Raw genomic sequence first — 24,294 nt, forward strand, 5'->3', positions numbered from 1 at the left:
TTGGTACTCCTTTTGTTTTATCTCCTTATTTCCTATCCTTTTTAATGGGGTATTTCTGACTTTGTTGGTAATTTCTTTATATATTTTATAGTTTTAAAAAATCCTTTTTCATCACTTATTAGCTTTTATTTATAATGTCATGGCTAAAAAACCTACAGGTTTCAAGAAATGCACTTCCTGTGGGCAAAAAATCCCAAACTCGGATGCCCACAGGGAGTGTTGTTTACTGTTTAGGAGCAGCAACCTTGGGTACAAGTTGTACCATTTCACAGGATTTAATTCCCGGGTTATTGCTGATAGACATAATAAACTAGTTCTCAAGGGGTTGCTACTTCCTTCATCTTCCTCAGGGGCTCAATCCCCCAGTAAATCTTCAAAGGTTCCTTCAAAGCAAAGGAAAAGATCACCAAAGTCTCCAAAGATGTTGCCCTCAGAGCCACCACAAAAGATACCAAGGTCTTTGGACAAGACTTCATCAGAGCCAAAGGAAAAAATCTTCAGATCCGATAGAAATATATGGGTAAAGGGAGACGCTTGAGAGATGGATGCTGGGTCAGATCTGAGGATTGGATCTGTAACCCATAAGTTGAGGAAGAATGAAAATTACATCAGATCAAACTTTAACATACGAACTTGACAATTCAAAATTCTGAAAACCAAAGTTGCAGAAGTAAACTTTTTTTCCACAACTATTAATTTTCCCATCTTTATCAGAAATTGCAGGATTGGAATAAAGTGCTTAGCAGCACTGGGATCAACTAAGGCTACAGCTGTTGGGTCAGGGTTTGGGAGTAGTGTATAAAAATATAAAAAACTGAGGAAATTGAAATATCCTATCTACCTTTTTAGGGGCAGCTGACTAACAGGAAAATTACACACACAGACAGACCCACAGACAGACAGACACACACACACACACACTTTCTCTCACTCTCTAAACCTGAGAGAGCAGGAGGAATGGGTATAGGTTCTGGAAAATCTTTTTGTAACAACTCATAGTATTTTCTGGGGGACCGAAAAATCTCAGCATTCTCCCACTGAAAACATTGTCACATTCTAGCAATAGTGTCAGAGAAAAAGATATTCCCACAGGCAGAATTAGAAACTGAGCTCTCTAGGTCTGAATCAGATATCTGAGGAAAAATCCTGAATCCATCCCTGTATCTTTTTGTTCAGATTCAGAATCTTGAATCACTTCAGGAAATGAGGAAGCTTGTTTTCTTTTACCGGAAACTATTATACAGGAAGGATCAATAGCCTGAATTAAATCCAGAGTCAGACCCAGTAAACTACTACTTTCTAAAGAAACTTGAGGAGGAGTACATACATGACTGGTTTTCTGTTTCTTTTTGACAGGAAAAATGGGGCCAACCATGTTACTAATGGCAGTCACTGCTTCCCCAGGGATGGGCACAGCATTCTAACACAAGAGGGAAACCTTCCCTATTCCCTCTCCCAGAAGTGACAAAAGTGTATCTTCCTTGCTCACTGAGGGGACCCCAACAGTTGCAGAGGATGTGGCTAATTCTAAGTCCACAGGGGCAGTAAGTGCTACAACAGAGATCTGTGGTAAAAGATGAGTGGTCTGAGACACAACAAATGGTCACAGCAGAATCACCCATCTGCAACTGAGACAAATTGCTAGCCTGCTGTGGTGACAAAAGCTGTTTGCTTAACTTTTTCTTTTTTTGGCTGGAAGAAGGACCGATTGTGGGACTGGTAGTCTGCTCCATGGTCAAGTCGAAAACTGTGCCTCTTTCTTGGAGATGACAAGCAGCAAATGTCGGTAAAAATCCCAGTCTGCTAAAGTTTTTTTTTTTAATGGGAAAAAAAAAACAGTAAAAGCACTTTCAAGCACCGTGCCAGCCCATCAAATAAAAATAAACACAATTTCTCCAGAGAAAATATGTTTTCAGTTAGTTAACATTACTTTTAAACTTTAAAGTACAATACAGTGACAAGACAGTCTGTTAAATCAACACTCCTAGTTTTAAAATGACTTTCCTGAAGAGGAAAGTAATAAAAGATCAATAAATTTAAGAAATTGGAAAGCTGTTTCACCAAAGGAAACTTATTTGCCCAGCACCAGAAAACAAAAGTTGACCATCAATCCTCAAAAGACTCAGAGCAGCATGCTCTTTGGAGACAGCAAAGCTCTGAAGGGCTTTGTGTCCAAATTTATTTTTTAGTCAGCTTAGCTCAAGCTACTTGACAGTTTGGGAGCTTGGAAGGTGCTTGGAAAGTTATCCCCTTTGGGTAAAAACATGTACCCGTGAATTACCACATAGGTGGCAGTACACTAAACACCGAAAGTGTGATAAGAGACTTAGGGACACAGGTGGAGAGTGGTCTCACCTTCAATAACCACATCGCCACAACAGTCAGGAAATCCTTCTATTGTGACACACCTCATCACTAAGGGCTATTCATCCAGAAAAAAGGAGATCATTGTCTCCCTGTACTCATCCCTCATTAGATCCATTATAGAATACAACACCCCGTTTGGTATGTACCTCTCAAGACATCTGCAACAACTTGAAAGGCCGCAGAAATATCTCACTAAAAGAATCACAGGCCTAATGCAGATGCCTTATGCTGACCGTCTAAAAAAACTCCACCTATACTCTGTCATATATCGTCTACTCAGAGGAGATCTCTGTTTAACATACAAGGCCATTTCAAACCCAGAGCTGTTGAACATGCTACACTTAAAGAAATCCCAATCCCTCAGAGACACATGCTCCAGGGATCTAAACCTTGTCATCACAATGAACAAAACATGCTGGAGGGCTAGGTTCCTGATCCAGAGACTCCCCAGACTCTGGAATAGACTTCTCATACATGTCAAGCAGAGTGCCTCTTTGGCCCTCTTGAAAAGGAACCTTGATGATTGGATGGGAGATAGGAAATTCACCCCAGGGATCACGTCAATTGCCATGCTAGACAGGGGTCCAGGGAAGTAAATACTGTGGGAAGAAACAGCCAGGGAATTGTTATGGCTAGGCTTGTATAGGCCCCTAGAGCCGATAGCCTAGTACCAACCTATGAACCCTGAAGCTTTGGAAGCTGGCCAACCATTACATCTTTGGCAGGGTATAACCCATACAGCAAAAGCTACTGCAGCAGTGATTAATATCATGAACACACAGAGTTCAGAATGACATGCCACCTGTTTTCTGGGCAGGAGGAAGGTACTGGACTCTCAGCTGTTTTATGGTCAGATGGGAAGGAACTCTACTCTCATCCATTTTATAGTCAAAAATGGAGGTATACATGTCTAAAGAAGAAAAAATTAAAATTGTAAATTTGAAAAAAAAATGGAGTCTTATACCAAAAGAAATGCTTGGGCCTCACTTCTCTGAGTTTTTTTATTGTTGAAGGATTGGGTCCGGTCGACATTCTCTCTAGAAGCATAAGGTTCAGAATTAAGGTACATCAGTTATAAAACTTCTCCTTTTATTTCTTCTTGAATCTTAAAGGGAAGGAGTAATCACTTCTCACTGCTAAAAAAGTCTCTATCTGCTGTTAACTACATCATGCATGCTCAGACATGACTCTCAGACAAAGACAGAAGAGCTTTAACACCTGCAAGACTAAAGTGTCAGCACACAAAGTATCTCCCATAATAACTTTAGTAAGGGTTTAACCTTTTGGGTAGTATTTTGACAAATGTTCAGCCATCATAATAGCATCGGACTGAAATCTGACATGGAAAGCAGCTTCCTGTGCAGCATTAATTATGGATTTAATCAAGGGCACCGCAGTTTCTTCATATCAGTATAAAAAGTAGAATTTCAGATCAAACCCACGCTTGCAAAGACTACGCATTTTTTTTGTTTGTTTCTGACCATGATACACTCCCCTGCTTCATTCTGACAGCCATCCCCAACAACAGGTATTCACTGGTCATTCCAGTTACACCACTAGACTATATCCCCAATAATTACTGGGGCTGATGCACAGCTTAAGGGCATACTGGAGGGGTGTTGCTGTCTAACCTTTGGTGGGGGGATTTCTCTTTAAGGCTTACTCTGGTTTCCCTGCACTCCCTTCAAGTAACATTGTGAGGGGCAGTTGTGAAACTGAAACATGCAATGTCTCAACCCAGTGCTGCGGATGCTTAGCCATGTTCCCGCCCTATTCCCCATTGAAGAATACAACCTCTTTAGCACTGCTCCCAGCTTCCTCCAGGGATGTCATGGAAAACACCCACACAACCATCCACCCTCACCAAGATGGACTTACCTTCCATCTTTTCTTGCATCGTAGTCAGTCACCCAATCTGCTAATCATACCCAAGTCGACTGGGCTGTAATCCCAAGTTTTTATCCATCTATGCCACTGGAGTGGCAGCATAGTAAAAGAAAAGTAACATGACTGTATCTTACTTTAAGTGCAACAGCTGCTTAATAAAAAGCAGTTGTCGTGACAAGACAACCTAGTAACAAGCATGCATGGATATGAGCTGTGTCCTGCAAGCAGCGCACATGATGCACTATTCTTCTCTGTATTATTTGCAGACATGAGGGGGAAAGACTTACCCATGCCAGAAGACAATGTAGCAATCTGAAAGTTAACTTTCTTTAAATACACTAATGTCTGAAGTGTAGATTTGTTTAATTCTGTCATAAGCATGTGTGTCTCAGTACTAAGCAATTAATATTCAATCACTTCAAGGTCTTCATCATCAACTAATTAACATGCACACATATGTATGCAACTGCTTTCAATGTAAAAGTCCATTATGTACAGACTTCTAGAGGTCTGAAACACTGGAAAACTTGCAGATGTATCAACTATTCATAATGATACTCTCCCCATTAATTCAAAATCTCCCTACAAACACAGAAGCATTTCTGCAATGTACTGGCTTTAATATTTTTATGGAAATTAAGGGATATCACTCTGCACCTTTAACTACCCCAAATGGCAGTTTAGCCTGTGGAGAGAATCTCCTCTATTTTTGTCTAACTGTACTTAAATTCCTTGCAGTCATTGCAAGTGTCACCTTCACAAGTTGTCTGTTCTTCCATTCATTCCATTCTGAAGTGGGCACTTAGACAAGAAAGCATTCACCTGATCTACTTACTGTTGTCACCAGCTGGTACCTGTTAATGGGATGAAGTTATGATAAAAAAGATTAGGGCCACAGTATGGACAAAAGTACAGCAGTTCACATTACTTCCTTTGCAGGCACAAGTCAGTATACAACACATCATATGCATCAGTGAAGTGCCACAGTTTGCTGACATAATGCTTTCTTTTCTGGTCAACTTTCCAACTGGAAGTGAAGGCTTACACTTTAAGACAAGTCAAAAAAAAACAAGCTACAAATAAGCACATCAAAAATTCACAACAAACCGCTCCAATACAATTATGTAAGAATCTATTAAAGATCATTCACATAGGTGGCCTTGTATGAACTGAAACATGTACATTTGCATGTATTATAACTTAGATGGCCATGTATCATCTAAGGTAATTCCACAGTAAATATAAACAATAGTCTGTCAATGTACCTGCCTCGGGTCCCAACAGCCTGCTGGCAGCTTTCCACATATCTGGTCTGAAGACAGACTATTCGTGCTGCTGGGCAGCATCAATTGAACCATGAACCCATCCATAAGACAAGTACATGCAGTGGCTGTATGTGTGGCATGGTTACTACAGCTAGCTGTAATTCACATGGTGACAGTATTTATGCATGTCAGCATGCCGCACTTCCCTATACTGCATTATGAAAACATCAGTGGGAAGAATGACGCTGCCTCGCACTGCCTAGAGTCAATTTCATAAGCACATTTACAAGCAGGCGGCTTGACTTTGTTTTAACTCTGCTTTGTAACAAAACATTTCTGATATGAAATGGGCAAGTCATACTATTAATACTGTCAGTGACTCCACTTTATCCACACACACACACTCGGGCATGCACACACAATAACACACACAGACGTTGGTAGCATCCTGTACAGCTTTCAGTGATTTACTGATCAGGAATATCTTTGTGGTTAAGGGTTGGTGCTTTATTGACAGACTGCCAAGTAGCCAGCCTCTGCAGATCCTGTGTCAGTGGGTAATCATTTCAAAACTTAAGCAGTGAGAAACAGACATAGAAAAATGATCTGATAATGTGCTCATAGCATCACAGTTACAATAGGAGTGCGTGACATGGTGATCTTCTGCCCTGGGCATGCTCTGACAGCTCTTAGTAACAAGTCCAGTAGTAAATCACAGCCCTCTACAGCACAGCATTTTACAGTATCTTCTGTAATAATGTGACACGGATGACTCGTGGTGAAATGCCATCAATACAACATTCTCAACTGTGGTCCATGACTGTAAGCATAATCAAATTGTTTTATTGAATGTAATCATTCTGCATCTGCCAATTACAGTGGGAAAATGAACTGGGCATAACATACCTTCTATTGAAGTTTAAAAAATGAGAATTAAAGTCTAAGAATTTAGACAGATGATTGCAAAATGAATGGTTCAGAAACAGCGGGCAGGGACAAATACAAGTAATAGACTTGCATACAGGATAGATATACACTGGTGGCATTAAGCAGGAGACAAGATTGTCAAGAGTGCATTTTCCCTCACTGCCAGATGGAAGGGCTATTATTATAAATGAAAGGCACTAGGTGCTGGATGCCAAGTCTGTTTTTTTTTCTTCAGTGTGCACCAGATTCAAAAGTCCAGATGCAAGCAGGTTACCCCAGGGACATGACAGGCTTCAGTTCCTGCAGCAAAATAGATCCAATTACCATTTTTTCACTATTTATGACAAGCTGTGCTGCTGAGGCTTCCTTCAGCTCCAAAGTGACAAGTACCAGTGATGTGCTGTGCACAGTTTTAGCTGCAAACCTGGAAAAAAAAGGACACAATTTTCACAATATACACAATATTTTTGAAGGTTATTCACTTTCAAAAGCAATCAACAATGCAGTTTAAAGAACTTTAAGCCACAAGTTACTTTACAGTACTTTCTGGAAACAAGGGACACTTATTTTGCCTGGATATGATGCAATGGGATAAGATAAATTGATATAACACATGGGCAATATTACAAGAGTTAGGCAAAATAATCATGTACAAGCACTAGATTCTGCAAAGTAAAAAAAAATATATATATATATATATATATATATATAGTAAGCAATCACAAGTTAGAAAGGTATCTCCTCTTACAGGCACCTAACAACCTAATACAAACAAATCATGCCGAGGCTCATTATTTGAACTATATGTCATATGAAGTACACAGTACCACTTCAATATCTTTTAGGGCTTAAAAACACCTTATGAAATTTTGTGTAGATGATAAAAAGTGATCTCTTATCAGAAACACTGGTAATACAGTGCCGGACAGACCACAGCATCAGCACAACCTAGCACTTACAACAATATTTTTAAGATTACAAATTAAATTATGGCACAGGCAGAAGGAATGCTGCATACATGTTATCCAAGAGCACACATGTTTTGCTACTTTATGATGCTTAGCTTAGTACACTAACTTTAAGGAACATACTTAAGAGCAATAATCATAGTAACACACTTCAAAGGGTACTAATAGGACAAACAGGCCTTCTCGGCTGGTAAAATTCAAAGATGTAGCTATATGAAGTAGGCCTTTATTCCAAAAAAACAGTTACAATGCCTTAATTCTCATACCATTTCTTTCCTCACCTTTCCTACAATGTCCTAAAAAAATCCAGATTATTTTTACCTATATTATTCTTTTAACTTGCTACCAGTTTACTTTTATTTCACCTGTTAGTAGATGCTACTTTTCTCTCACAGTGAATTTTTTTCTCTTTCCAAGGAGTCTTGGCTCTACACATCTTTCTTTATTATGAATGTTTACATAAAAGGGAAAAAGTGCATTAAAGAATACATAACAGCACTGTAAGATGGATAATACTGTTAAGATGCATCAAAATTGCCTAGAAGTGGGTTATCACATTGTAATGTGCAGCAGTAAAGGTGTCTTATACCTTCATTTTCTAATTCCCATTTCATCCCATTGAGAGTAGCAAGAAAACTAAAGCCTATCCTGGCATTCACTGAGCACAAGGTCGAGCAATCCCAAGTGGAATTGTATCTCTAAAATGGCTCCTCACCCCCCCCCCCATACCTCTCAACCTCTCAGTGCAAGAAATCTGGACAAAGACTAATGAACTGCAGGGACAAGGGCACAAAAATAGGGACATTTTAAATATTACTCTTATAAGCTTAGAAAGTTGATAGAGTAACAGGATTTGTTTTAACATACATTTTCTGAAGGATTTGAAGCCTGAAACTCAAATGCATGTCATGCATTTAGTGACTTCAATCCTCAGATCACCCCAGTAATTTGTCAGAAAAACACAGCTTTTATGAGGAACAGACCAAAAATATGAGCCAAAGTATCTGGACATTCTGTGAAAATCTCTACAGTTGAGAGGTATGCCCTTTTTGTTCCTGCTGTATGCTACTCATCAATCTCCTATTGGTCAATCAGCCCATTTGTTCTCTGTCACTGGGATGAGGGTCGACCAGGAGTGGCCATCTCTCAGCCACCAGGGGTGATTTCAGATTTTCTGTATGATACCTTATCTTCATTGTGCACCTGCAAAGTGCAAAGAAGGGGATGTGTAATGCGCTGCAGCTGTTTCCCCTCACTGCCACAAGGGGGATTTCCACTCAGGAAGCCCTGACAATTACTTTGAAGTAAATTACATGGATTTCTCAGTCAGTACATGCATCCTTCTGCACACCTCAGGAGAGGGGAGCAGGCCACAACCTTCACGCCTCCTGTAATTCATTGCTTGGGCCTGCTGATCAAATCCTGGATGCCTTGATCACTGTCAGAATTCTATCCCTTGAACCATGGAATCAGACCTAAGATTGTCCTTCATTTTTTACTTCTAAACAAATAATTGTATAAATGAATATGTCATTCTATGAAAACTAGCTATTCTGCCAAGTCGTGCTTAATAAAACTGAAGATTAAATATCTGTTAATACTGCCAGCTCACTTCCGAATTACTTTGTTAACCAGGACAGCCTTCTGAAACCAGCAATAACTTTTTGAAGGTGACAGTGAAAGACAGGAATTACAATGAATTGTTCCAGTTTATACAGTACCCAGGGCCAACAGGCTTCAAATTCAGGTCTCCATTTTTCAAAACATAACCAATTACGCAGTGCTGACTTCTATGTTAAGCAGTTGTTCATGAGGTTCAAATCTATCCACATTTCATGTATTCTAAGGTCCTGGGTTTAGTTCTCAGTCAGTCACATACTCGCAACTTTCTTCTTCTTCTACAAAGTGACCGGTAAAATGAAGGAGATGCAAATGCATTTTGATCTGTTACTATAAATGACCCCCATACTAAGGATCTCATCTTAAAAGACAAAAAAGTCTGAATATTGCAGAACATACTAAACTGTTCAATTATATGCAAAAAAGTTGTTCCGCAGTGTGAATTTAAAAAATGTCATTTAAAAAGATATTACTTTTTCTAAAAAAGACAGAGAAGATTTTGTGGGGTGAGGCAACGAGTGGTAAAAGAAGGCTCTTACATATTTATAACGGCCACATTTTCATTTAATCTTTTTACTCGGATGAATATTCTAATCTGCAGAAAAATTTCCTGTCATCGCTCAAACAGAACAAGAAAGGTCTAACTGGCTGTCATCAGTGCATGTGCTTGCTACACTAACACTATGATTCAGGCATTCTTTAACCAGAAAGGATGTTACCAATGAAGAATGGAGATTAACAATTTGATAGCAGCAAGAAACTGCTCTGCTCAGAGGTAGCTGCAGGACATGCTGACACAGTAAGCTTAACGGCTGCAAATTTCTTTTCTTTTCTTTTACTTTAAAGTTTGTTATCCAGAGTAATGGAGGACTCCAAAAGGAGCCATTTTAACCCATGCTCAGGCAAAATACAGCTGACTATCAAAGCAATGTCTTTTGGCTTCTTCCATTAGGGGTCACCACAATGGATCACTGGTCCGCAGATTGATTGGCAGTGGAGTTTTTATGGTGTCAGTTTCACCCTGGTGCCCAACCTTCACAAAAGGCACACACACACACACACACACACACACACACACACACACACACACACGCACGCATGGACCTACCTGCATGTCTTTAAAACTCGACCTCAGGGAGGATATGCAGACTCTACACAGAAAGCGCTCCACCCGAGAATCGAACTGGAGAACCTCTTTGCTGTGTGGTAACAATGCTAACCATGGCACCACAGCGGCCAACATTTATTTATTTATATTTATTTATATATATTTATTTATATATATATGTATGGGTCTACTATCGGAGATCGAAATGACAGTATTTTGAAATACAGTAGTAATGTTCACTAACGCAAAAGTGCACTTCACAGAAAGTACACTTTTGCGAACACCAGTAGAACGAACGGGCAATGTCCTCCACTGTGGTGCGGTAGTCACGGACCTTAGGGTTAGGGCTTGGGTTAAGGATAGTGGATAGCCCTACTAGGTATCCACTATCCTTAACCCAAGCCCTAACCCTGAGGTCCATAACCATTCGCTCAAGTGGTGTTCGTGAAAGTGCACTTTCGGTGAAGTGCACTTTCACGTTAGTAGGCATCTACTACTGGATTTAGAATTATATATATGTATATATCTCAATATCCTCCTGCTGCTCCCATTAGGGGTCACCACAGCAGATCACCGGTCTGCAGACTGATTGGCAGTGGAGTTTTTATGGTGCAGAGTTGCCAGCCCAGTGCCCAACCTTCACAGAAGGTGTGCAAGCGCACACACACACAAAACCTATCTGCATGCCTTTAAAACTCACTTGACTGTAGGGGCGACATGCAGACTCTGCCAAGAAGGTGCTCCAGCCAAGAATCGAACTAGAGAACCTCAGCTGACTACAAGTAACAAATAATTATAGAGGTAGCAATATTTATAATGTAAATCTGTGCAATGTATAAATTGGTACAGAGATTGACAATTAACAGCAAGATAGGAACAATAAGCTGCATACATACAAATAGCTCCATGGAGAGGAAAATTATGTACCATCAGAAATACATATTAAGTGGTAGAGCAATGACAGAGGATTATGATCAAATTGCAGATCATAACCAAACTATTAGTGTGTTCCAGAAATGGATTCAAGGAATTCATCTCAAGAGTGAGGCCTGACAGGTGAATTTCTTGAAACTGAATGCATTTCAAAAACACATTAACAGATAGTTATGCTTTGTAGTACATGGAGCGTTAGCTGTCCTGATGAACTACAACTTACAGAAAAAACATGGAAGAAGCACTAAACGTGTGAAGGCTTTGAAAGCTGTAACACACTTAGCACTGCTACACAGACACTGAGCAGAAACTATGACCCTCTGATCAAGGAACAACTTTAAAATATGACAGACACTTCACTATGCCACATCCACTGTGAAATGTATTACAGCTTTCAAAGCTATGAAGATGCCTGCAGATGCTGTTTTGTGGGACTACTGCATATGCTGCAGTTGATCACATTACCCTTCAAAGGTGAATAACAAAAGTTGTTAATGCACCTCTCTGATGACAAATACATAAAAAGTTTATATTTTTGCTGTTTTTTTTGTTTTTTTTACTATAAACAGTGTGTTCTCTCTTCCCCCACACCTATAGTCTGGAAATGAAATTTATCAGCTCAAGGCTTTGGCAAATATGTCACACACAAAATAGAAAGTTACGTCTTACCATAACTTGGCATTTGTGTTGTCCATTTTCATTCCTCCTCACGATTGGGTCTCGGATCCAATCTTTGGATCCAGCTCGGCCACATCTTCCAGACTTGAATCTGACTTTCAAGCTCCTACCTCTTACCCACAATGCACTACACCCAACCAAGCACCTCAGATCAAGTTTGCTGATCCATCATCCAATCAAGAAACCAGAACAGAAAAGAATGAAAGGCAACTGAGGCTGAGACAAGGACCTGAGTGCCCAATCTTCCACAGATCCTCTAGAAGAAAAAGGCAGGAGATTGTCTGTGTGGGAAAACTGAGTAGGACTGAAGATGGACAACATGGATACCAAGTTATGGTAAGACAATTTTCTAATCTGATGTTGTCCTCTTCATTCCTCCTCACGTTAGGGTCAGAGTCCCTAGCTATGTGATTCCTGGGTGGCCTTTATGGAAGGATGTGCCTGAGCACCAGCGAGCCAAAGGAAGCCCTGCTCCTAGACACGATATCCAATTTGTAGTGCACGACAAAAGGGCGATTGTTTGACCAGGTGGCTACAGCACAAATATCATCAATGGGAATTCTGGAAGAGAAGGCAGAAGTAGTAGCCATAAATCTAGTTGAATGCGCTCTTGGAGGTTGAGGCAGTTCCAAGCCCCTCTGGGAATAAATGAAAGTGATACAGTCAGTGATCCATTTAGCCAATGTGATTATAGATACAGCTTGAACTAGCTTGTTAGTACAGAAAGCTATAAACAATTGGTCCGACTTCCTATGGTGCCTTAATCTGTGCAGGTAAAAACGTAGTTGTCTATGAACATCAAGGAGATGAAGAGTGTACTCTCCTCTGTTGGCAAAATTTGGAAAAAATATTGGTAACTGAATGGATTGGTTATTATTTTCCATGACTACTTTAGACATAAAGAGGGATCTGTACATAGAGAAACCCTGTCCTTGTTAAAAATTATGTATGGAGGCATGGAAGATGATTCTTGCAAATCACAAATTCCCTTTGCCAAAGTTACAGCTACTAATAAATTGTCTTTCATGACAAGAACCAAGTCGCAAGTAGCTGCTGGCTCGAATGGTACTTGAGTTAAACTTGGTACTACAACAGTAAGGCTCCACAGTGGGGATAGATCTTTAGTGGGTGGTCTCAACAAGAAAATGCTCTTCATAAATGCTTTGCATAATCTGAAGGTAGACAAGGATCGAGACTGGCTACTCTCTTGAAAATTGCTGCTAGTTGAAGTTTGTTGGTACAAAAACTTGCTCCTTCTTTGAGCTAAGAAAAAGTAAAATGTCATGAACAGGTGCTGAAGAAAGCATCAATATTTTTACTTGCAGCCCAAACAACAAATCTTTTCCACTTATTGTTGTAGACCTTCTTGGTGGGCACATTTTGAGAGGCAACAATGATGCTACGAACCAGGGAGGAAAGCCTGGACTGTCTTACTATGGTTGGAATTGGAGAAACCATGTGGTCAGTTTGAGGGCCTGAAGATTGGGATGCTGCACGGGGGAGAGAGAAGATCCTGTCTTGGCTCCAGTATCCATGGAGGATATTTTAGATGACACCAGAGGAAGGAGAACCAAATCTGTTGAGACCAGAAGGGGGCAATGTGGATGACGCTTGCCTTCTGAAGAAATTTTGGGATAAAGTGAAGAGGGGGATAAGCATACAGGAGATCCGGGGAACAACTGTGCACCATAGCATCATTCAGGGACTCCCCCAGAGGGGGAAATCAGAGCGAAGAACTCACTGCATTTGTTTGGAGGGGAGAGGCGGAGAGGCAAACAGGCTGCAGCAAGGTTGACCCCAATGATTGAAGATCATGTTTGCCAATGGCTGCTTGAGGGACCACTCGTGAGGAATCAGGATAGATCTGCTAAGTCTTTCCGCCAGCTCATTGGTTTTCCCTGGAATGTGTGTTGCTGATAAGAATGGGTTCCTCCTTGCTTGTTCATGTAACAAACTGCAGACATGTTGTCGGTGTTAATAGCAATTTTCCCTAGAGGAAGATTGTCCTGAAAATCTTGCAAAGTTAGGAGAACTGTTGTCATCTCACAGACACATATGCATTCTGGTCTCCTGCGGGGACCATGTGCCTTGGACCATCTTTCCCTTGTAATGCCCCCCACCCCAAATGGGAAGCATCCGTGGTCACCGTGGCTATTGGGAGATCAAAAAGGGTCTGCCTAACAAAAAGTTGTCTGATTAGATCCAAAAGCAGATATGGCGTCTGCAGATTGGTGTTCTGATCAGAAAATATAGAGTTTGGTAGAGTATAGACCACTGAACTGCTAATGTCCACTGAAGAATTCTCAAGAAAAACCTTGCCAGAGGAACTGACAGAATCGCTGTTGACATGGAGCTCAGGGCTTGTAAAACTAGCTGAGGTGAGGGTGGACTGGTGAGATAATAGCTCCAGAACTTAATTCCTCAGTGTTATGTGGTGTGAAGGAAGAGATGCTATTTGATCCCTCATGTTCAACTGTCTTCCTATGAATTCTAGGTTCTGCACTAGAGTCAGATTGGACTTATTTAAATTTATGGTGACGCCCAGAGATTGTGAGAGTCGAATCAGATAATCTCTGGCTTGAAGAAGTTGATGACTCATGGCAGCAGTACGAAACCAATTGTCTAAGTATGGAAACACCCGGATCCAATCTTTGGATCCAGCTCGACCACACATCTTCCAGACTTGAATCTGACCATCAAGCTCCTACCTCTTACCCACAATGTGCACTACACCCAAAACCAAGCACCTCAGATCAAGTTTGCTGATCCATCATCCAATCAAGAAACCAGAACAGAAAAGAATGAAAGGCAACTGAGGCTGAGACAAGGACCTGAGTGCCCCATCTTCCACAGATCCTCTAGGAAGAAAAAGGCAGGAGATTATCTGTTGGGAAAACTAAGGTAGGACTGAAGATGGACAACATGGATACCAGGTTATGGTAAAGACAATTTTCTAATCTGATGTTGTCCTCTTCATTCCTCCTCACGTTAGGGGTCAGAAAGTCCCTAGCTATGTGATTCCTGGGTGGCCTTTATGGAAGGATGTGCCTGAGCACCAGCGAGCCAAAGGAAGCCCTGCTCCTGAACCACGATATCCAATTTGTAGTGCCCGACAAAGAGGCGTATGTATTGTTTGACCAGGTGGCTACAGCACAAATATCATCAATGGGAATTCTGGAAGAGGAAGGCAGAAGTAGTAGCCATAAATCTAGTTGAATCTCGCTCTTGGAGGTTGAGAGCAGTTCCTAAGCCCTCTGGAATAAATGAAAGTGATACAGTTAGTGATCCATTTGCCAATGATAATGATTATAGATACAGCTTGAGGGCTTCAGCTTGTTGGTACGAGAAAGCTATAAAACAATTGGTCCGACTTCCTATGGTGCCTTAATCTGTGCAGGTAAAAAGCGTGGTTGTCTATATGAACATCAAGGAGATGAAGAGTGTACTATCCTCTGTTGGCAAAATTTGGAAAGAATATTGGTAACTGAATGGATTGGTTATTATTTTCCATGACTACTTTAGACATAAAGAGGGATCTGTACATAGAGAAACCCTGTCCTTGTTAAAAATTATGTATGGAGGCATGGAAGATGATTCTTGCAAATCACAAATTCCCTTTGCCAAAGTTACAGCTACTAATAAATTGTCTTTCATGACAAGAACCAAGTCGCAAGTAGCTGCTGGCTCGAATGGTACTTGAGTTAAACTTGGTACTACAACAGTGAGACTCCACAGTGGGGATAGATCTTTAGTGGGTGGTCTCAACAAGAAAATGCTCTTCATAAATGCTTTGCATAATCTGAAGGTAGACAAGGATCGAGACTGGCTACTCTCTTGAAAATTGCTGCTAGTTGAAGTTTGTTGGTAGAAAAACTTGCTCCTTCTTTGAGCTAAGAAAAAGTAAAATGTCATGAACAGGTGCTGAAGAAAGCATCAATATTTTTACTTGCAGCCCAAACAACAAATCTTTTCCACTTTCATTGTTGTAGACCTTCTTGGTGGGCACATTTTGAGAGGCAACAATGATTTTACGAACAGACCAGGAGGAAAGCCTGGACTGTCTTACTATGGTTGGAATTGGAGAAACAAAAGCCATGGTCAAGTTTGAGAGGCCTGAAAGATTGGGATGCTGCATCGGGAGAGAGAAGATCCGTCTTGGCTCCAGTATCCATGGAGGATATTTTAGATGACACCAGAGGAAGGAGGAATAACCAAATCTGTTGAGACCAGAAGGGCAATGTGGATGGCAGCTTGCCCTTCTGAAGAAATTTTTGGGATAAAGTGAAGAGGGGGATAAGCATACAGGAGATCCGGGGGAACAACTGTGCAACGAATTCATAGCATCATTCAGGGACTCCCCAGAGGGGGGAAATCAGGCCAAGAACCTCACTGCATTTGTTTGAGGGAGGGGAGAGGCAAACAGGCTGCAGCAAGGTTGACCCCAATGATTGAAGATCATGTTTGCCAATGGCTGCTTGAGGGACCACTCGTTAGGAATCAGGATAGATCTGCTAAGTCTTTCCGCCAGCTCGTTGGTTTTCCCTGGAATGTGTGTTGCTGATAAGAATGGGTTCCTCCTTGCTTGTTGATGTAACAAACTGCAGACATGTTGTCGGTGTTAATAGCAATTTTCCCTAGAGGAAGATTGTCCTGAAAATCTTGCAAAGTTAGGAGAACTGTTGTCATCTCACAGACACATATGCATTCTGGTCTCCTGCGGGGACCATGTGCCTTGGACCATCTTTCCCTTGTAATGCCCCCCACCCCAAATGGGAAGCATCCGTGGTCACCGTGGCTATTGGGAGATCAAAAAGGGTCTGCCTAACAAAAAGTTGTCTGATTAGATCCAAAAGCAGATATGGCGTCTGCAGATTGGTGTTAGTCTGATCAGAAAATATAGAGTTTGGTAGAGTATAGACCACTGAACTGCTAATGTCCACTGAAGAATTCTCAAGAAAAACCTTGCCACAGAGGAGACTGACAGAATCGCTGTTGACATGGAGCTCAGGAGCTTATCTAAAACTAGCTGAGGTGAGGGTGGACTGGTGAGATAATAGCTCCAGAACTTAATTCCTCAGTGTTATGTGGTGTGAAGGAAGAGATGCTATTTGATCCCTCATGTTCAACTGTCTTCCTATGAATTCTAGGTTCTGCACTAGAGTCAGATTGGACTTATTTAAATTTATGGTGACGCCCAGAGATTGTGAGAGTCGAATAAGATAGTCTCTGGCTTGAAGAAGTTGATGACTCATGGCAGCAGTACGAAGCCAATTGTCTAAGTATGGAAACACCCGGAATTCTCTGAGTCGCATGTGAGCTACTACAACTGCCATGCATTTAGTTAACACCCAGGATCCGTGGAGAGCACAAAGGGCAGCGCTTTGCACATGACAGGCTCCCAGCTGAAAGCGCAGGTATTTCCTGGGGCATCTGTCTGTTTTGCTGTGATGGTATGCATCCTTGAGATCTACTAACCATATCCAATTATCCTTGTGCAACAGATGCAGAATGGACTGAACTGTAACCATTCGGAACTTCGACTTCTTTACATACAGATTCAACCGGCTTAGGTCCCGTATGGGCCTTAGGTCCCCTGTCTTTTTTTGGTACCAAAATGAAGCGGGAGTAAGTTCTGAATCCTCTCTGATCGGTTGGGACCTCTTGGATAATTCTTTTTTGCTCTGTCTGGTTGGCATGTTGGGGAGTTTTTTGCTGGTGTCTTGAGGGGGAAGGAAAAGGGAATGCAATAACCTCTGGATATTATGCTTATCACACAGGAATTTTATGTGAAGTGTGTCCAGGCTTCTGAGTGCAAAGCAAGTCAACCCCTGACTGTCTCCATAGATGGACAGTCAGGCAGCGGTTCAGGGGCGCTGACAGTGCTAGTCAGAGAATGTCTGTCTGAAGTCCTGTTTTTTTGGACAGTGCTAGTCAGAGAATGTCTGTCTGAAGTCCTGTTTTTTTGGACCCCCCTCTGCCTCTGAGGTGACATGTACTGTTAAACACTCCTCCTCTGCCTCTGGAAGAGGGATCCCTGCATGGGTCCTGGAAAGGCCCTTGTGATTTACGGAACCACATTTTCTTGCTTCCACGCTGGTTCCTCAAAAAAGGACCTCTGAGGTGAAGAAAATTTGATTCCTATGGCAGAAAGGGTCTTCTTGTCCTTTTCTCTGCAGGTAAATATATTTCTAACAGAGACACCCCAAACAATGATGAGCCATCAAAAGAGATGATTAACAAAGGATGCCTTAAAGGGTTCTGCAAAGTCATATAGTCACATCCAGGCATGTCTCTGTAGGAATAGTCTTGAACCAGCAGCTTCTGAGGAACCTTCTGCTATATGGGATATTAGCCTCATCGAGGAATTAGCAATGGATGACAGAGTGGCCAGCTTGGGAAAAAGTTTCTTAAAGTCCTCCTCCGTAGGCATGGACTCAGACAGAGAGGCTGAAAGCTCCTTGATCAGACCTCTCTGAAGCCGGGTAAAGTGAGCTAGATAATTTAACTATGGCACAAAAGTGGCTGAGGCGTAAATGCCCTTTCCAAACCTGTCCAGCACTCTAGACACCTTGTTAAGCAGATGGACATTGGCAGTCTCTTCTGAGTTTTTTCTTTTTTTAAGTGGCTGCTGCCAGCACGATGGCATCAACTGCAGGACCCTTACTCCAGTGTTTCCTATCAGCTGGTGGGAACCAAGAACCTACCAGGGTGCTCAGGAATAGGCTCAATTGTATCCAGTTCCTTCCAAGCCTGGTGGGATACCAAATCAAAGAGGTCATCCAACAGAGGGGGTCACCCAGGATGCCAATGGATTTTCCCCGAAAGCATCCAAGAATATGGAGATTGGACAGACCACCCTCCTTTCTGCTTCAAGAACTCTAGAATGTCTCCAAAGGAGATGTCATCAGATGGGGATGGAAGGGATCCTTCTTCCTGATCAAAGTCAGTGTCTTCGGTTAATGACTCCAACGGGAGACGATGTGTCTCCTTTTGCACGTCTTCTTCAAAGGGACTTTCACCATGGGGTAGTCGGGGGTGGTATCGGAAGAAGCGGATCCTTCCTGGGTAACAAAATTTTGGAGACTGCTTGGGGCAGCATGACTTGGGACAAAATGAGTAGGCTCAAGACCATGACTGAAAGAGTTATAGCGGTAGGCTGCAGGATATGAGCGGACAGTTCTCCACTAAGGAGAATACTCTTTCCACTACTTAAAAGCCAGCACGCCTGCAGAAGCCCTTTTCACCTCCCTTGGAGCCGAAGCAACAAACTGAAGATGGTCAAAACTCACTCTGGATCTGTGGCCCCCAGGTGGAATCGGGCCCAAGTTGTCAAGGGCTGAAGCACCTTGGGGAAGAGACAGCTCCAACAAAGAGCTGATCCTATTCCTGCAGACCCAGCCCTGTCCTCCTGGCACTAAGATCCTCTCCACTCCAAAGGGATGGGAACAAGGCATATCAGGGGCAACATCAGAGTTGAGGAAGGTCGTTTCCCTGGCACCAATGCTGACACTCTCAGGAGTCCTGAGCCCTGTAACTCAGAAGCTGAGGGCCAGATCAGACAAGGAGGAGTCCTAATGGTATGGGCCAGGTAGCGCACCGATCTGATAGAGGATGGAGCCAACACTACCCCCATCTGAATCTGGGCCTTGAGAAACCTCCTCATCATCCTTTCCATGTTCACACCTTGGACCAGCTTCTAGAAGACCTGGAATAAGCTGACAAGGGAGGCCTGGAGTGCCTGGATTTAGGAGAAGGAGACTGTCTTAGCTGGCTAAGGGACTTTGCTTCAAGCTCTTGGATCCAGATCTCTGGGACCCAACACTGGAGCTGAAGGAGCAGTAGGAGAAATGGCAATGACATCAGTCAGATCCAAAGAGGCCTATGGATTCAGTAAGGCAGCTGTCTTCTCCAGATCCAAGGAGTTCAGATCCAAAGATTTCTTAGATTTTGATTTTGGCTCCAATCAGTGTCTCTCAGGGATGCAGGGGGAGACCTCTTCTTGGGCACCTTGGACAAGTGAACTTTAAAGCCATTGAGGCAGTCTGAGCCTCAGATGCTGAAGAAGGAAGAAGACCCCTCAAGATACATCCACCAGCGCACGCAGATTGAAGGACAAACAAATGCCACAATTAGCTTTGAGATGGTCTGTGCCTAAACAGTAGATGCTGCACTCATTAGCCGAGCATCTTGACTGGGGATCTTGTGCCCACAAGAACTGCACTGCTTTAAACCAGGAGCTGGTTTGTCCAACATAACTACTGTCTAAACCAACCTGGCACAAGCCTGCCAAAACACAAAATGTCCATCACAGCAACTTGTCAACAGTAACTGAACTCTACCAGCTATACAATAATTTCTTTTCTAGAATAACCAACACAAGGCTACAATTATCTAATTCTAAGAAAAAAAATAATCAATCAACTATAACACTATAGAACCTCACAATGCTACTAAGCTATCTTAGGAAGTATCAAAACAGTACAAAGGAAAAAACCTATAAATCTAACCTACAACTTATTAAAGTAGAACACTAATACACTAACACCTAATGCTAACACATCGAGAAACACACCAAAACAATTCTAATTATTACGGTTGAAAAGGATACAAGTAGTCGAGAGACCGATCTTCCGTCAGCTCTGAATGCAGCAAGAGATCTGAGGGTGCTTGGGTATGTGTAGTGGCATTGTGGAGTAAGAGGGAGTAGCACAAGAGTCAAATTTGAGCCTGGAAGATGTGGCTGAGCCAGATCTAACGATTTCGACTGGATCCAAGAGACTATCGTGAAGAAGGATGAAGAGGGACAACATCAGATACAGCTTTACATAGAACAAAAGTAGGGGTGATGCTAGAAATTTACCTATACATGTGTACATACTTGATATATGTCACTGCATCTTGAATGTAAAATTTCCTGGGAAATACAAAATTTCAGTGTAGCCTTAAAAATAAATGCTCGTTACATCTTGCTTACAAATGGTGAGGAAGTTTACCTCGGTGAGTATAAAAGCGGAGGACATGCCCTCTTGCTTAAGTTAAATTTTTCTTCAGTTTCACATCTAGAGGTATTAAATTCCTACTGACCAAGCACACAATATGTCACATGCCAGAACAACTGCAACACACTCTGTAGCCATCAGTTTCTCACCATCCATTGAATAAACAAAAACTGTAAAACAGAAAAAAAAGCAAACACAGCACTATAAAAGATACAAATACTTTATTTACAGAGAACTGCAATAGCAGCAGGTGGATGCAGGAGAATTCTTGCCATGATGGACAGACAACAGAGTAACCAACCTCACCGAGAATTGGGACTACTGATATGACATATAATGATCGACATAAAACCAACACATATTCAACATATATGCTGAACTGTGAGGGGCTCTTCCTTGGTGGGTATACAACTCTAAATAATTTCAAGCGCTCAGTGAAGTGCCAAAGGTGAAAGCTCAGCATGCTAAACCCTGAAAAGTGAAGTGCAAAAGGATGTTCAACTACCAAAGTCACAGTTCAAGTAACAGTGCTTAAAAGGCATGAGCCAACAGCCAAAGTGCTCCAGTACCACACCCTCCACAACCCCTATTTTGGAAGTATGCAACTATTTTCAGGTTTTCATTTTACCTCTCTTCATTTGAAGTATACATATTTCTGGTACTATGTTCTTATTTTCAATTTTTGATTTGCACCTTCACAAATTTTCTAGACACATCCTCCTGGTCACACAAAGATTTCAAAGGTGTTTAGTGAGCAGATTGGTGTTGAAGTTGTCACAGTTTGCAAGCTTTAGTGCATGTGGTACAGGTTTTGACTCCCTCACACCCTTCATTTGCTTACTGTCTGATCTTTTTGAGCATTGCTCCCAGGTTGCTCCTGAGAAAGGAACTGTGTCCACAGTGGGCCTACTTGGTTAATAAAAAGGTATTAGTGCAAGAGAAACCCAAAAGTACATGACCACATGTGTGGTGGCAACAATAATTTAAAGAGAAGATGTTGCGTCCCTTTTTCAGAAGAAAACAAATGACATGTGCAAAGTAGATTTTGCAGTATCATTCAATAGCATACATATTTTATAGTGAGTCATTGATAACATGCTTATATTTTTGTATCATTTTTGTCACCCCATTTCTAGACTTGGCGCTTTCTCTGAGTAGCATTCTACAATCTACTCACAAAGGAAGGGCTAGCGCCACTGCCACTTCACTTTTAATATTCTAACACGTGTTCAGACATTGGCTGAATGCACCACTTTTCAAAAAGGCTTGTGTCTACTTCTCAGTGTCCTCAATTTGAGAGGTATGGTGACCACATAGTATGAATTTATTCACCTGGGACCCTTTCAGAAAGTATTGAAGCAGTTGTGCTCCTGAAATACAGCCTTTAAAAAGTAACATTATCCACTGGGTGGTGAGCTGTTTGGTATAAAACACAATGCAAAGGCAATCCAGCAGGAAACACCATAAGAAAATGTCAAGCCCTCCCCACCCCTGCCTGCAGCAAGATGTAAACAGTTGCCCTGTTCAATGGACGGAAAACAGCTTCAGGTAGAACTTGAGCATGTTAAATCAAAGCAAACAGCTTTTTCTCTTGGTTTTGCATCAAGAAGCAGAACGACAGATGCACGGACTGCTTTAAGGAAATTACAAAAACAGTTTGGGGGGAACATACTTCAGTATTATGATCATATATTGGTATTAAGATTTCAGGGCATTTTGTAGTGTTTCAACTCGCATCAAGGATCAGGTGAGTTGTTATTCCTTGTAAGATAAAAAGCTTCATAAACATTTTAATAAACCATTGTTCAAATAAATTTAGCATATTCCTTAATGATGCCACCAGAGTGATGTTAGAATACATCCAAAATCCTAATGGATCGGCACCATCTGAATCTGGGCCTTGAGAAACCTCCTCATCATCCTTTCCATGTCCACCTTGGACCAGCTTCTAGAAGACCTGGAATAAGCTGACAAGGGAGGCCTGGAGTGCCTGGATTTAGGAGAAGGAGACTGTCCTAGCTGGCTAAGGGACTTTGCTTCAAGCTCTTAGATCCAGATCTCTGGGACCCAACACTGGAGCTGAAGGAGCAGTAGGAGAAATGGCAATGACATCAGTCAGATCCAAAGAGGCCTATGGATTCAGTAAGGCAGCTGTCTTCTCCAGATCCAAGGAGTTCAGATCCAAAGATTTCTTAGATTTTGGCTCCAATCAGTGTCTCTCAGGGATGCAGGGGGAGACCTCTTCTTGGGCTCCTTGGACAAGGAACACAAAGCCATTGAGGCAGTCTGAGCCTCAGATGCTGAAGAAGGAAGAAGACCCCTCAAGATACATCCACCAGCGCACGCAGATCGAAGGACAAACAAATACCACAATTAGCTTTGAGATGGTCTGTGCCTAAACAGTAGATGCACTCATTGTGAGCATCTTGACTGGGGATCTTGTGCCCACAAGAACTGCACTGCTTTAAACCAGGAGCTGGTTTGTCCAACATAACTACTGTCTAAACCAACCTGGCACAAGCCTGCCAAAACACAAAATGTCCATCACAGCAACTGTCAACAGTAACTGAACTCTACCAGCTATACACTCTTTTCTAAGAATAACCACACAAGGCACACAATTATCTAATTCTAAGAAAAAAAAATAACAATCACAACTATAACACTATAGAACTCTAATGCTACCTAAGCTATCTTAAGTGTCAAAACAGTACAAGGAAAAAACTATAAATCCTAACCTACAACTTATTAAAGTAGAACACTAATACACTAACACTAATGCTAACACACGGGAGAAACACACCAAAAAAATTCTAATTATTACGGTTGAAAAGGATACAAGTAGTCGAGAGACCGATCTTCCGTCTAGCTCTGAATGCAGCAAGAGAGATCTGAGGTGCTTGGGTATGTGTAGTGCATTGTGGGTAAGAGGGAGGAGCTCAAGAGTCAAATTTGAGTCTGGAAGATGTGGCTGAGCCAGATCTAACGATTCCGAATGGATCCAAGAGACTATCGTGAGGAAGGATGAAGAGGACAACATCAGATACAGCTTTACATAGAACAAAGTAGGGGTGATGCTAGAAATTTACCTATACATGTGTACATACTTGATATATGTCACCATCTTGAATGTAAAATTTCTGAAATACAAAATTTTCAGTGTAGCAAATAAATGCTCGTTACATCTTACAAATGGTGAGGAAGTTTACCTCGGTGAGTATAAAACGGAGGACATGCCCTCTTGCTTAAGTTAAATTTTTCTTCAGTTTACACATCTAGAGGTACAAATTCCTACTGACCGCACACAATATGATGTCACATGCCAGACAACTGCAACACACTCTGTAGCCATCAGTTTCTCACCATCCATTGAATAAACAAAACTGTAAAACAGAAAAAAAGCAAACACAGCACTATAAAAAGATACAAAATACTTTATTTACAGAGAACTGCAATAGCAGCAGGTGGATGCAGGAGAATTCTTGCCATGATGGACAGCAACAGAGTAACCAACCCTCACCGAGTGGGACTACTGATATGAC

General features: G+C 41.7%; 1 protein-coding gene across 1 annotated transcript in view; it reads right to left on the minus strand.

Annotated features, from left to right (window-relative positions):
• Positions 1 to 6,340: 6,340 nt before the first annotated feature.
• The window catches only part of AP3B1 (adaptor related protein complex 3 subunit beta 1), a 2,578,902-nt gene continuing 2,560,948 nt past the window's right edge, over positions 6,341 to 24,294 (minus strand). Inside the window, exon 27 of the mRNA XM_044063704.1 lies at positions 6,341 to 6,870. Within this exon, the coding sequence (XP_043919639.1) occupies positions 6,717 to 6,870 (154 nt within the window). The 3' untranslated portion in view covers positions 6,341 to 6,716. The remainder of the gene's footprint in view (positions 6,871 to 24,294) is intronic.

This window comes from Protopterus annectens, chromosome 2.part2 (genome assembly GCF_019279795.1).
Source record: "Protopterus annectens isolate FY-2018-M chromosome 2.part2, PAN1.0, whole genome shotgun sequence".
Taxonomy (NCBI): domain Eukaryota; kingdom Metazoa; phylum Chordata; order Ceratodontiformes; family Protopteridae; genus Protopterus; species Protopterus annectens.